The sequence below is a fragment of the Nematolebias whitei genome, chromosome 8 (assembly GCF_014905685.2).
Source record: "Nematolebias whitei isolate Nwh7 chromosome 8, NemWhi1, whole genome shotgun sequence".
In the NCBI taxonomy this organism is placed as follows: Eukaryota; Metazoa; Chordata; class Actinopteri; order Cyprinodontiformes; family Rivulidae; genus Nematolebias; species Nematolebias whitei.
The window spans coordinates 41,530,725-41,546,396 of record NC_056505.1 but is presented as its reverse complement, the minus strand read 5'-3'; the positions used below and the strand labels follow the sequence as shown (position 1 = coordinate 41,546,396).

Below are 15,672 nucleotides of genomic sequence, written 5' to 3'. Positions count from 1 at the left end.
TGGTATAGTGCGTAACCAATCATCTCATTTGTACTATGGGAGAAACCAACACTACATGCATTACAGTAGAAATTAGTTTAGCTCTGAAGAGCTTTTATTGAGTTGTGTCATTACTAACTACATTTATCCAAAGCTGAACTCCAGACATTCCAAAGTATATCAGTAAATATACAAAGATATATTGCTATACAACAACAAAAGGAAACCAAGTTTTGGCTTTACTTGTGCAAGTTCATATGACAAATTCAACTAAATGTAGGGTTCTAGGTTGACCTATTTGAAAACTTTTTCATGTCCAGGACATTTGTAGGTCTTTAGTTTTTTGATGGTCTTTTTGAACACTGTGCTGGACTTGTCCCACTTATGGATGCCAGTGAGGAGGAACTGGTTGTCTACCTTGCGGCCCATGATCAGGTACTGGTTTCTCAAATTATCAAGCTGCTGGCAGGGGCAATCTGCACCATTCCTCAAGTGTAATACAAGCTTTGCTAAGTCCTCTTTCCTCAGGGTTCCTTGTTTAATCATCTTCTTCCTCTTCTGCAGAATCACCTTGCGGTCCGTGTGTTCTGTCGTCACCTCCTTGATTTTAGCCTTCAAAACTGTGAAAGAGAGAAAACATAAAGAAGGTGACTTTTAGCTTCAAAATGATGTTTTTTGTGTGTGTGTGTGTGTGTGTGTGAAAACATCAATTTCACAGAAAGTTGTTTTATCTTATGTGCTGTGACGATTTAATTTAACATATACAGCAATTTTTGAGCACAAAGGTTAAAATTATTTTCAGTGTGGAGCTACTTTGGGGCAACTTTCTAAAACAGTGCAACGTGTTGTCATCATTGTATGTTTCTTATACAATGACAAAATTAGTTCTCTGCATTTAACCCATCACATCTGAGATACACCCAGGCAGGGGTGGGCTGGAAATAGGGAGGTTTGAGAGGATTCCTGAATGTCTGGTCAGTTCCAGGCCGAACCGGCCTGTGGTGATCGGAACTTTTTTCTTTTTAAAATGCTGTGTCCTCACGCAGCAGCACTCGTGGCTGCAACATCAGTCAAATGTCAAATGTGAGCAACCTCTCCCAATTTGAAAAAGAAAAAAAGGAGAGTGGGTAGCAAACATGCTAAAAAGAAAGGAGAAAAAAAGACAGGGGTGGAGCAGAAAAACAAAGGAGGGTGTTTTGATAAGCTGCTTTTTTAATAAACTTTATAAACTGATTTGCAGTTTTTATTTGTATCAATGAATACATACAAATAAAAACAGTAGTATTGATTGTTGAAAAACAACAGTGTTTTTATTCATTCATTCATTCAACCTTTATTTCTACAGGCTAGTCTCATAGAGTCTCGAGGACTCATTTACAAGAGAGACCTGTTTTGAACAAAGGACAGAAGAAGCACAAACAATATTAGACGATCATATAAAAAGCATTTAAAATGAAAAGTAAATAGATGAAATAAATAAAAACAAAAAATGCTGCAAATAAAGTATTCGTGTTAAAATTATGGTTCCACGTGCATCCATCATGCGATCGGATAAAAGGTCTCTCCAAAGTCACTTCACTTCCGGCAAGTTGATTGATGGCAGCTCCCTTCGGCTTCTCTGCAGTCTTATCATCAAACTGACCCGTTTTTCGAACCGGACTAAAGTTGGTCCCCCTTCCAACTGAATTTGGTGTTCAGTGACTCAGAGAGCCAGATGGGACCGTCCAAAAAATATATTTTGGTCCAGGACGGCCACTCCCACCCCACCGGTCACTCTGAGTGCACCCTGCTGGCCAGGTGACCCCTCGAGCTGGGGAGTCGTCGCACGAAGGTCCGGTGTTTTTTCTCTCTTTCTCTGGACCCAAACGAACTTCTCATCTGGACCTTTGTGGTTCTACCTGGTTCCGACGAGACTCGCCGGGTGGCATTTCGCTGGTTTTCTGATGGACTGGCCTCGTGGTGTCTTCATTGGTGTGGGGGAAGTTTACCTGTGTCCCCCGAACAGGACCAGAACTGGACCAAGTTGGCTGTGGGGGACTTCGTCTTTAACAGAGCCGGTCTCAACCTCAGTGAGCAGCCCATTACTTTTAACAAAAGACTGTCCACCTCCGTGGAATCGCTGTGTTTGCCTGGAGGAGACGCTCTGATACTTTGAAGCTCCGCCGGAACCGGACCGGAGCAGAACCGGGCCAGGGACAACTTCAGCCTCTTTGTCTCTCGTGATGTGGAGCACCGGAGATGGACTGGAGCAGAACCGGACCGGACCAGTGACAACTTCAGCCTCAGCCTCTCCGGTCAGTCTTGTAGTTTTCACTGGGGGTGCCTCTCGTGCTGTCGGGTGCGGAGGTGATGTGCAGAGAAGCGGAGGAGCAGCGCTGTGTGGTGCTCGAGAAAAGTTCGGAGTTTGCATCGGAGTTGCTGCAGGCCTCCATCCAAACTCACCTGGATAATAATTCATGTTATTCCGGATCACGCTGTTGTCCCCTGTTGACCTGAAACGAGCTAGGACTATGGTATGGTATATGGTATATAGTTTATTCATTTTAAAAAAGTACAAAACAATTCCATAACAATATAAAAAAAGGATACAAAAGATTTAAAATGAAAGGCAGCAGAAAGAAGAAAAAATCTTATTATATCTGCCCCTTTTTTCAAACAATTATTTCAGACATAATAATCTTCAAGTAACAGAACAAAATGAATAACTCTTTCTAATTTTTCTAATTCTAATACAAAACACACACTAAGCTACTTCATATATATTTTTTTAACAATTCAGTTTTGATCTTTTTCTTAAATGTACACATTGACTTGGCATTTTTCACATCACTCTCTAGACCATTCCACAATCCAACTCCTTGGATTGAGGTAGACCTTCCCTTCAGACTAGTTCTGAATTTTGGTTTGACAAATATTTCTATCCCCTTAAGATTGTAACAACTTTGTCTTTTAATAAAATTTCTTTGGATATTTAATAGTAATGTGTTATTTTGAGCCCTATACATAACTGATAAAATACTGTAATCTACTAAATCATGGAACTTCAATAACTTCAGTTGATAAAATAATGTGCTTGATGGGTGACAGTAATGCTTTCTGGTGATGATTCTTACAGCTCTTTTCTGTAAAATAAAAATAGGTTTTGTAAATGTTTTACACGCTTTTCCCCCAAACATCAATGCAATAGATTAAATGTGGAACAATGATTGTGTTATACAACATGTACAGAGCTTTATCATTTAATAATTCCCTGACTTTGTATAGTACTGCAATAGATTTAGATATTTTTGTTCTTACAGAATTTATGTGATTTTTCCATGTTAGCTGTTCATCAATGATTACACCCAAAAATTTCATCTCATTAACTATACAAATCTCAACACCCTCAATTTTAAATGGATCGTCAACAGTTCTCTTTTTGTTACTAAATATCATGTATTTAGTTTTATCTAAATTTAATGATAATTTATTCATTTTAAACCAAGTTTGTATTTTATCAAATTCTGTCTTCATCAATTCCAACATCCGTTTTACATCTTTACCCAAACAAAAAAATGTGGTGTCATCTGCAAAAAGGACACATTTGAGGAGTCCTAATACATTCACTAAGTCATTCACATATAAAATAAATAACTTTGGTCCAAGTACAGAGCCTTGAGGAACTCCACAAGTGATATTGCACAGGTCAGATCTTACACCATTTATTTGTACAAACTGTTTCCTATCTTTTAAATAGCTAGATACCCAGTGTAATGCTGGTCCTCTTATACCATATTTATTTAATTTTTCAAGGAGAATATTGTGGTCAATAGTATCAAATGCTTTTTTAAATCAACAAAAATACTAACACAATACTGTTTTTGATCGACAGCAGTAGTTATTTGTTCTATTATTTCCATGAGAGCCATTGATGTAGAGCTTTTTGCTCTAAACCCATACTGACTGCTACTTAGAATGTTTTGTTTAGTAATAAATTTATCTAATCTGGTCACAAATAGTTTTTCTAGAATTTTTGAGAACTGTGGTAATAAGGATATTGGTCTATAATTATTGAACACACATTTATCACCATTCTTAAAGAGAGGAACTACCTTAGCTACTTTCATACTGTCTGGAAATATTCCTTTTGAAAATGATAAATTACAAATATATGTAAACGGCTCGATAACATAACTCATTATGTCCTTTACAAACATCATATCCATGTCCACCCAGTCTTTTGATCTCTTATCTGTAAGATTTTTTACAACATTCATTATTTCTTCTTTGTCAGTTCCATTAAGAAAAACACTGTTGTCACAACTTATAACTGAATGGTTCACATTTTTGTCTACTTTTGGTATTTTAGCAGCAAGGCTTGATCCAACGTTCACAAAGTGATGATTAAATCCATTTACAATTTCATTTTCATCATGGATTTCATCGTCATCCTTCAAAAAATATTGTGAAATACCTGTTTTTGCTTTATGACTTTTCAGAACACTATTTATTACTCGCCATGTAGCTTTCATATCACCATTGCTTTTATTTAATAAATCACTATAATATTCCTTCTTGTGTTTCCTTATAATCGCTACTAATTTATTTTTATACTTCTTATATTTCTTTTCGGCCTCTTGTGTTCTCAATTTCAAGAAACATGTATACAAATAATTCTTTTTTTTTTACAAGCATTTCTCAACCCTTTCGTCATCCATGGTTGGTCAACAACATTTCTCTTTGTACAATTATTTTGCACACAATTTTTTTCATACAGAGCTCCTAAAATATTCATAAACTCATCATATGATCTGTTCACATCATCAACATACACGTCTTTCCAGCTTTGTTTATGTAAATCATCTTTTAATTTGTCCATTGCTTTTTTTGAAGTGTTTGTTGTTTTTTCCTTAATTGTAATTTTTTTTGTAATGCTTTGATCATATTTATAAATCATGAAAACTGGTAAATGATCACTCAAATCACTCGTTAAAATACCTCCCATCACATCCCCATTTATTACATTTGTGTAGTTGTAATTCTTGTTGGTTTTGATATTAACGGATAAAGATTAAAACTACACAATGAATTTGTAAATGTACTGATGTTATTTGAATCTGTTTTATTTCCCAGGTCAATATTAAAGTCTCCACACAAAAAAAATGCTTTTATTAAAACTCTTGTCCAATAGTTGTACGATTTTATCAGTGAATATTTCTATATTTGATCCTGGAGATCGATATACACAACTTATCAATATGTTTTTATCATTCTTGTTTATTATTTCTATTGTTATTATTTCCATGATATTATCAACAATTATTGACATTTCATTAATTAATTTACATTTTATTTCATTTTTAACAAATAGAGCCACTCCACCACCTCTTTTGTTGCTTCTGTTCACATGATATAATTCATACCCTTCCATGTGAACATTAGTTGTGTTTTCATCGTTGAGCCACGTCTCCGACAGTGCTATTATTGTAAAGGTTCTGTTTAGCTGTTTTAAATAATCTGTTATTTTGGATATATTTGCATTTAAACTTCTACTGTTAAAGTGAATAATAGAGAGACCTCCATTTGTTATATTGATGTCATTAAACTGTTCTTCATTGTAATATTCACAGTCTTTTATTTCAGGGAAAAAATTTGCATCAATCGCATCTTCAACATTGTATATTTTAAACTCTAAGTCTTCGTATGTTGCCAAGTTTAATGTATTTGTTTGTTTTATATTTTGTTAATTTCTTGTTTGTGAAGTTATGTCAATGATTTATCATCTGTCATCTCCTGAGCTCATTTTAGTTTTTCCAGATCTTTCAGGTCTTTTATTATTTTAGCCTGAGATCCTTCCTGTATTTTGATCCAGATGTTTCCATTTCTTGTTCAAGTTGATGCTATTTTTTTCTGTTTTTTTAACAACCTTGCTTCACGTGCAATATTTCCATTTTTTTTAGTTAGGTGTTCGTTTATGTAAACATTTGTTCCCTTCAGTTTTTTTGCTTGCATTATTACCCTGTTTCTTGATTTCCTGCTAATGAACTTGATGACTATGGATGGTTTGGCTTTATCTGATTTGTTGGGCAGTGTGTGACAGATTGAAATGTCCTCATGTTCGATGTCAATGTCTTTGTTTTGTAAAAAATTCACTACTTGCTCCTCCAGAGTCTGTAGTTCTTCCTGTGGTGCATCTTCTGCTGTGTTAGTACCAGAAACAACTCTTGCATAAGTTCGGTTCCTAACTTCCAGTCCAGTGATCACCAAGTTGTCTATTTTTGTGTATTGTTCCAAGTCTTCTACTTTTTGTTCCAGTTCAGCTATTTTTCTGTCTTTATTAGTCATCAGTTCTTTCAATTGTTTCACTTCTTCAGACAGTCCTGTCAGTAAATCACATTTAGCTGATACTTTAGTCACATCAGCACTCAATTTAGTCACTTCAGCACTCAATTTAGTCAGTTCAGCACTCAGAAAGTTCAAAGATTTTTTAACTTCCTCCATATCTTCAGAATTATTTTCCGACATTTGTCTCTTATCTCTGTGTTTGCTCGGCATTACTCACGATACTTCTGGATTATTGGTCTCAACTCTCAGAAGCACAGGATCCAGCCACGAGGTTCTCAGGCTATTGTTGTTAGCCACGAGGTTCACAGGCTTATGATGTTAGCTTATGTTGTTAGCCGAGGCCTAGCCAGGTCTAGCCGAGGACTAGCGGCAACAACCTCCAGGTCCCACGCGGTCCCACGATTCACTCGGTCCAGCAGCCCCAATGGTGACAGACTAGGTCCCGGTTGCAACAGCTCCCAAATCCCACAGCTGTAGCTTAGCTTCCTCGGTTTCCGCGGCTCGCAGGTCCAACAGCGGCGGACCGGGTCACCGACGTAAACAGCTCGGTTCAGCGGCTCGCAGGTCCAACAGCGGCGGACTGGGTCTCCGACGTAAACAGCTCGGTTCAGCGGCTCGCAGGTCCAACAGCGGCGGACTGGGTCTCCGCCGCAGACCGCTCAGTTCCAGTGGCTCGCAGGCCCAACAGCGGCGGACCGGGTCTCCTCCGTAAACAGCCCGGTTCAGCGGCTCGCAGGTCCAACAGCGGCGGACCGGGTCTCCTCCGTAAACAGCCCGGTTCAGCGGCTCGCAGGTCCAAACGGCAGCGGACCGGGTCTCCGCAGGCCTCACTAGCCGAAGTAGCTCTCTGACCAGCTCGTTAGCCAAACTTTAGCTAAACTCGTGGCTCAGCATCCACGGTTCAGAGCGCGCGGACTTCCTTCTTCCACCTGTTCTGTATATATATATATCCACATATGTATTATCTATATAGACATATACATACACATATACAGTTGGAGTCAGTTTTGTAAAGTTGGCAAAGTTAGCTAGTTAGCTAGCGGGAGCATCAGTCAACACCTCCTACTCCATGGGCGCCATCTTGAATCTTTTGCCTATGCCTTTCATTTCAGGAGGATTTTCTGGCATTTGCTGCTATTTGCTGCAAATTATGTTTCTGCTTGTTGGTTCTGGACCCAGCTTCTGTTTTGCATGGGAGCATCCATCCATCTTAACAGGGGGGCCAGAGCCCCCCTCAGCCCAACTCAAACTGTAGTAGGGCCACCTCGTCTGGTTCGTTTGCCCATTAGATATGTGACGTTTTATGGTCTTTGAGACTTTTCTGCACCATCCATATTATTGTAATTACTTTCAGACCTCAGACTATCTGGAGTCACTGAATCTTATTAATACACCTGGATTTGCCCATCATTGCAACTTTCACTGTTTATGGCTTCTGAATGATCGCGTCTTCATTAATGTTTCTCATGGTTCAATTATGGAGGCTAATTGTCGCACTGTTAACTCCTGTAATTACACATCAGTCACGAAAAACTCAAGAAAATGTCTGATAATAATGTTGTTACTGCTCTCAGGGATTCAGCCCAACCTTGGACCCCCCACTAATTACAGCACAACAAATTACTTTAAAAACATATAAGGACTTCATTTTCTGCATGTAAACAATCGTAGCCTTCTGAGAAAACTTGATGCCTTGAAAATTCTGGTCAGTTCTTCTGGGGCAGATGTAATCTTCATCTCTGAAACCTGGCTCAACAAATCTGTACTGAATAATAACCTGTTAATCAATGGATTTAACATATACCGCTGCGATCGTCAAAAAAGGGGGGGTGGAGTCGCTATTTACATCAGAAATTCTCTGTTTGCTAGTCTTGTGTCTTCTAAAACAATTCCAAACCAAATTGATGCCTTAGCTGTAAACATCACTTTGAATGGAGGCCAGATATTATCTGTAGTGTGTTGTTATCATCTCCCTTCAGCAACACCTGAGGCTCTGTCCTCTCTGATGGAATTCCTTGGTAATTTAAAATTCAAAGAGATCTTTTTGGCTGGAGACCTCAACATTGACTGGGATAAGTCGACCCCCCTCTGTGATAAATTCAAGGAATGTTGCCTGTCTCTCAATCTAACCCAACTCACTGACTCTCCCACTAGACCAAACAAAAACCATCCTGAAAAATCCTCCATCTTAGACCTGTTTCTAACAAATATGCCTCACAAATTCCCTGGTACAGGTGTATTCACTAACATTTTGAGTGATCATTGTGTGACAGCGACTCTGAGATACCTTCCACCTTCTAAGCCCAGATTAATTCAAAAAAGGGATCTGAAACGTTTTTGTGAACAGTCATTCCTCTGGGATCTGTCTCACTTTGACTGGCATCGTATTCTATTAACTGATGACGTGAACTCCGTTTGGAACTATTGTCATAATAGTTTAATTTATTTTGTGAACAAACATGCTCCTTTTCGTCAGTTCAGAAAAAAGGGACGAGACAGACCCAGGTTTACTCCTGAGCTAGCTGACCTCCTGCAGTTGAGAGATCATCTTTGGGCTGCAGCGAGAAAATCTGACTAAGACACTGATTGGTTGAGTTTTCGACAGATGAGGAATAAATACACAACTACCATCAAAGCAGCAAAACGCAACTATTTCTTATCTCAGACCTCCAAAAATCTAAATGACCCTAACAGATTCTGGAAAACCATCAAATCTCTCTTAGTCACCCCCAATCATCTGACCTCCCATCACAACTTCTCATTAACTCTGTTCCTGTGTCAAATAAGCACGAGATCCTGAACTTTTTCAACAAACAACAAAGTCCATGCTCAATAATCCAGGTACACAATCTGGTTAATACTTCTTATTAATACACCTGGATTTGCCCATCAAATGGTTAATAAGATTGTATACCTGGATTATTGAGCATGGACTTTGTTGTTTTCAACCAGTTTGACAAGACTGTCAATAAGGAAGAGGGCCGGCAATGGAGGAGGTGGCGTACCAAAGAGACCATCTTATAACAAGCAGAACTGGTTTGTTCCACTTTGGAGTAAGCTGTTGGGGGAAGAATCAGTTTTGTTGTGTGTTTCCTTGACTGATGAAGCCTTCTGGACCGAAGGCGAAACATTTCAGCAAAAAAAAAAAGAAACTGTCCAGATGAACTGACTGAAAAATGTTGGCTCCTACAAGAACCCTGCAGATGTTGGATGCTGTCTATCATGGTGCACTAAGATTCATAACTTGCTGTGATTATTGTACCCACCACTGCACCCTGTATTCACTGGTAAACTGGACATCATTAACATCACGCAGACTCTCCCACTGGTACATTTTCATCTTTAAATCACTTCTTGGTCTGCTGCCTTCATACATCTCCTCCTACATGTCTCTGCGTGAGTGCAGCTACAGCGTGCGCTCTCAGGACATTATTACCTGCAGTGTTCCCTCAGTGAGGACTGAACTAGGCAAAAGGGCCTTCTCCAACTCTGCTCCTGTTTCCTGGAATATCTTACAAAAAGATTTGAAGCTCTCGACCTTGGCCTCTCTAAGTGGCTTTAAGAACCTGTTGGACTCCTGGCAAGGACTAATGCATACATGTTCCTGTTTTTAGTTTTCTACAATTGCCTTATAATCTAGCTGGTTTTTGTTACTTTTTTTAGCCATCTTACTTGTAATAAATAAATAAAATTTGTATGCCTTTTTATAACTGTCTATTGTTGTAGCTGTTGTCCATTGTTGTCATCATTCTTTGATGAAATCAGGTCTCTCTTGTAAATGAGTCCTCGAGATGGGATTTACCTGTCTAAATAAATGTTGAATTAAAAAAAAAAGCAAGCTCACAGGCTTAAATTTAACCCCAGCCCTCCCCTGCACCCAGGTGGAGCAGTGGGCAGCTATGTAGGCACCTGGGCAGCAGTTAGGGATTAGGTGTCTTGCTCAAGGATACTATAACGTGGATATGGCAGGGAGTTGAACCTGCAACTTTCTGGTCCCAGGTCGGCTGCCCTACCTCTACACCATCTCGGCTCCCACCAGCTTATAGCACCTGGTATTTCCAGGTGGTTGGTCTCCCATCCAAGTACTAACCAGGCCCGACCCTGCTTAGCTTCTGAGATCAGACGAGATCGGGCAAATTCAGGGTGGTTTGGCCATAAACAATTTCCTGTTACCAGTATTTGTTTTATTTCTATTTCCTGTTAAAAACGTTTAAAAAATGGAGTCAACAAATCAAAAAACTTTATTTCTATCTTGTATTGGTTTCTCTCTTTAGAGTCATTGCTGGGAGGGTTTACCCTTCACACACAGCACAGCATAGAAAACCTTTGTCCATGCCCATCAGGTGGGTTGGCTTCAACCCAGTCCATATAATTTGTGCTGAGACTGGGTAACCTGCCGCAGACTGAAGAGAGGGAATTGAATTTTACCAGTGAATGGATCTGTCTGTGTGTTGTCAGAGTCAGAGATTCTTTATTGTCATTCGCACCACATGTGGAACATGTGGTGGAGCGAAATTATGTACAGGGTCCCAGTTACATCCAACAATAAAATGTATAAGAAAAACAGTAATAACATCTAAGATATGAACTAAGAAAAACATCAACTAAACATACACTAAGCACTCATAACATAAAAACCTTGAACATCAGCACAAACATGAACATGAGTCTGTGTGAGCGGATGCGCACGCATGAACACATCAACATTTAAACAGATCAGCAGCAACATGATGTGGTTTTTCACAGTGATTATTCTAGTTAGAGATTCATGAGTCTAACAGCCTCAGGGTAGAAGCTGTTACTCAGTCTAGCGGTTCTACACTTAATGCTCCTCAACCTCCTTCCTGAGGGGAGTGGGGCAAAAAGTGTGTGTGCTGGGTGAGTGAGGTCCTTCATGATGCAGATAGCCCTCTTCCTGCATCTAGAGGTGTAGATGTCTGTGATGGTGGGGAGGCTGACTCCGACAGTCTTCTGTGCAACCTTCACCACTCTCTGCAAAGCTTTACTTTCTGCAGCTGTGCAGCCTCCATGCTGTAGTAACTAAGGCTAGATTAGCTTCAGAGCTCCACTACAGTCAATTTTTAATAACAGGTTCTCACTTTTTCGAGCTACTTGACAGATATGTGACAGAGGTACTGTGTTGTAGATGGTCTAATCAGTGACATGAGACGTTAATTTTCTTTGACCCATCAAAATGAATGTGGTCATTTATTAACAAAATCAAAATTTAACATCAAAACATTGTACACTTGATTATACTATCGGCTCTGATTAATAAAACTTGGCACATTTTACTTAATAAAAACAACAGACATTTCTGAAGATATCTGGATTAATTACTGGCAAGATAGAAGTTTAAAGATGGGAAAGGAAGGAGTTTAAATGAAGAGAAAAAGGATGGATGAGGATGTATGTCTGTAGACCAGAACAACACGCTCCTTTCAAGTGCAGCTCGCCGCGGTACACGGGTAGTGAAGCTCGTGACGACTCTTTACCTTGGTAGAGGATGAGTCAGCTGCAGTCAAGAGGTCCCTGGCACGCTACCTTTCAGCATCTCCTCAGGGCGGCTGCGACTCGGCAGAAGTCGTGAGATAATCCGTTCCAAGGAACAAACTTCCTCAGCAGTTATAGGGCATTCGCCGGGTGGAGCCACAGCGAGGGGTCGTGGCTCCGACAGGAACTCCAGCCGAACTCCATCAGAACCAGAAGAACTAACGGGACTCTGAGAAGACTCAGAGAAACCCAGAACTTCAGAACTTCTGTTCTCTAGCACTCGAACTTCTCCGAACTAGAACTTTTCACTTCAGAACTTACTGGAACTAGGAAGTGTCGACTTTTTAAAGAGTTCTGCTTCCGGTCACTTTTAGGAAGTCCTGATTGGTTGAAAGAACCAACAGGGGTGTGGTTTTAGTGACGTCAGAGGGTCATTACAAGTCAGAAAACATCAGAAATGTTTAGGAACGGTTAGTTACAGACAAGAAAATATTTTGGAGAAATGACAGACTTACAGGTGCCAGTTTTCTTGTTTCTGTCTGAGAGGTTTAAAAACACGACAGTTCGTTCCAATAAACTCGTTTTTGACTGTCTCCGACTTTTAACCGACATCACTCTCTCATTTCAGACAGAAGATCAAAAATGCATAATTACTTTGTAAAATAGACATTTAACTTGATTTCTACTTTGAATGAGGATTAAAAAAATCAATAATACTGTTTCACAGTTGATTTAAAATGAGTGGTTCACTTCAACATTTAAAAATGGTATGAACTAAACACACTTTTGATTATCAAGACATTGTAAAATAGTAATGATAATATAAAAAAGAGAGTGTTCTCTCAATTGATTAGTTCAGGATACAATTAGAAAGTCTCTGGATGAGCTAATTTGTATTTCCGGATTCAAATCAATGAAATAACAGTTCCTGTCCCATGAAGGTCTTCAGAGGCAGGTTTGACCAGAGGCCGAGTTCACTATAGTCCCCCCTTTGGAAATCATCGCCTGTCCATGGGGATGAACTCCAACATGAACTTACGCCTCTGAATGTCCTTGAGCTTGATGTAATCCAGCAAGAGGAAAACAAAAGTCAAAGAGGGTAATCCCACAATGGTTTAGGTAATTCCACAATGTTGTTGGTAATTCCATAATGTTGTTGGTAATTCCATAATGTTGTTGGTAATTCCATTATAGCAATGCTTTAACCCATTGGAAACAGAGTCTGTAATCCATTGGAAAAAGTCATATAATCCACAATGATAAATCCACAACGATTGGAGGTGTTGATTGATCAGCATGCAGAGGGGTTCCCTCGATTGAACTGCAGAGGCGACCACTGGATGAAGAGTGGAGACCCACGTTGGAGTTGTAGGTCCCTTCAGCGAAGGTTGCTGCTGATGGTTCCCAGTGGGTGCCATTCTGGTTCTATGTATTATGCATTTATGTGGTTTTAGTTGGGCTTATGAGTGGGATTTTGCATAAGACCGTAACCTATATGCACCTGGTGTGTAAGCTGTCATGGTTTAGATCAGCTAAAGTTAACAGTTTAAAGGGTGGGTCATGCTGAAAAATTTTCATATAGGGATTTATACCTATAGAAGGGCATTCCAAACTATTTTTCCATTCCTAACTTGGTTTAAGTTAGATTTACATGGCAAAATATAGTTTGGTTCAATTGTCTGTTGTCCTTTTAGACGAACGACTTGAGGTTTGGTTTTTTGGTTTTCCCCTAAATGTTTTGGAGTCTATGGCGAGACTCAACTGAAGGATTAGCTAGCCTGCCCCGAATAGGATTGTTCGAGTAGGTTCGGCTTGAGCGTCGTGAGACCAATGTAGATTATGGTACTTAAGGTAGCATTAATCTACATTGACTCCGCAAAGATTGCATTTTAACAAATGAACTGCATGTTGGCATAGTTAAAGTCCTCTTAGTCTCTAACTTAAATACATACAAAATTCATTCTTGCTTGGGGTGTTCAGAAACAATACCAAAAAACAGTTAAACGATGTCTCAACATCAACAAAAATAGTGACTAAGCAACCAGTAAAACAACGTTTCAACATTGACAAAAGTAGTGATTAAGCAACTAGAAAACTACGTTTCGGTGCGTCACTCACTCTGAATGTCAGATTTGATCACGTTATCGCATCTGGTAACATCACCCTAACTAACGTCACCCCCCTTCAGTCATGGGGGACCACGAACACGGGTGAGGACGTCGCTCCATGAGCTAAAGTTAGGTTGCACTTGAGTAGTTTTAGCTGATTGCGCAGCTGAAAGAGGACTTTAAGGTCTGGATTGGAATCCAGGTTGGCTTTGGGCGGAGTGTTTTTCTCTGGGTCAGTCAAAGACAGCATCATCGAGTGTATTGCAGGATCCAACTTCTGAAGTTGGATGATGTCTGGGTCAGTCAGCACGGGTTGTACAGAAACCGTGTTGTCAGCCGGCTTGGCTGTAGCCTGTGCACGTGTGACTGCCATTACCTCGGCTGTAGGTTGTACTGGCAGAGTTGCGAGCAGCCAGGAGGGGTCAAAGGACCTCTGAGGGCAGTCCATGGCTCCGTCCGTAATAGCTGGTTTATCTGTCCCCGACGACAGTACAGCATCTTTGGTGTGGGATCCTTGGATCTCTACACCTTGAACTACCAATGGTAGGTAGTATTCGGTGGGCCCTGACTGTTTCAGCTCGCAGAGGAGGCTTTGTACTTCAGTCAGAGTCGGGTTCATCGGTAGGGTGTTTTTGGTTCCACATGCTTTTGAAGGATAACTTACCGGGACTGTGTTCTCTGTCGAGAGGTCCTCGGTGCCTTCTGCAGTGCCTGCTGTTGGGCAGTCTGTGACTGTCTCAGGAGACATGAGTATTGGCAGGGGCTTTCTCACTCTAGCCCACATTGTCTGTGTACCATAATCTATAATCGCGTCAAAGCGATTTATAAAATCCTGGCCGACCAAAAATGGGAATGAGTCAACCATAGACACATATACTGGGTGGTATAGTGTCATCTCGCCAACCTGCATGTGAACCATAGCTCTAGCTGTCAGGGTTGTCCTCGCCTCTGCGAGGCCCTGCAGTCGTATAGCACATTCTATGAGAGGTATGTCCATGTGAACAGCGTTAGCGGCAGTCCTGAACCCCTCGAACAGTTTGGCTGACATAATAGTCATGTCGGCTCCAGCATCCAGTAGGGCTTCACGTGTGAGGACTCCTTCAAGTGTGATTGACAGGTAAGCTTTATTAGCGACCCCCTTTCTGATCAGGTTACACAGGAACCTTGTAGGTTTTGGCCGACGTTTCTTCACACGCATACCTTTACCTGTGTCATCCTGGATTTTCCGAACCGTTGGTGCAGTTGCTGCTGCTCCTGAGAGTTCGGCTTTGACGGCTGTCCGTCATCGATGTATGAGATCACCCGCTCACCGCGTGTTGAGGGGCTCTCAATGTTTGCAACAACAAGTTTCTGGTGGCTGTCCATGACAGTGGCAACTTTGTTGATTGTGTCACCCTGAACTGTTAACACAGCTATTGCTGTTTCTGAGGTTTCAGTTTGTGACGGGTTACCGTCGGTGACGTGTGATTGTACCCCCCCCCCCCCATCTCAGGTGAGGGTGTGTCAGAGTTTACAACAACAGCGTCATGGTGACTGTCTGTGACAGCAGTAACGGTGTTGTCTGTGTGCTCTGACTTATCAGCAATGATATCGCCTAACAAAGCGTTAGGTTGTTTGTCCGTGGCAACACCATTCAACAAGTCCAACAACCAACGAACTGTGTGTCTCGTCCGAGCTCAGAGGATTGCGGTTCTTTTTCTGGACCTGCTGCTGTTTCTTTTTCGTCTCAAGCTGTTCAGCCCGACGTGATGGGGAAACAGTACCGCCC

The 15,672-nt window shown here is 40.7% G+C and overlaps 1 protein-coding gene and 1 pseudogene across 1 annotated transcript in view; both read right to left on the bottom strand.

The window, feature by feature from the left end:
* Positions 1-273: 273 nt before the first annotated feature.
* Positions 274-15,672, bottom strand: part of sfrp1a (secreted frizzled-related protein 1a) — an 88,328-nt gene continuing 72,929 nt past the window's right edge. Inside the window, exon 3 of the mRNA XM_037680624.1 lies at positions 274-599. Coding sequence (XP_037536552.1) covers positions 274-599 — 326 coding nt within the window. The remainder of the gene's footprint in view (positions 600-15,672) is intronic.
* On the bottom strand, positions 10,341-10,463 carry LOC119414155 (annotated as a pseudogene).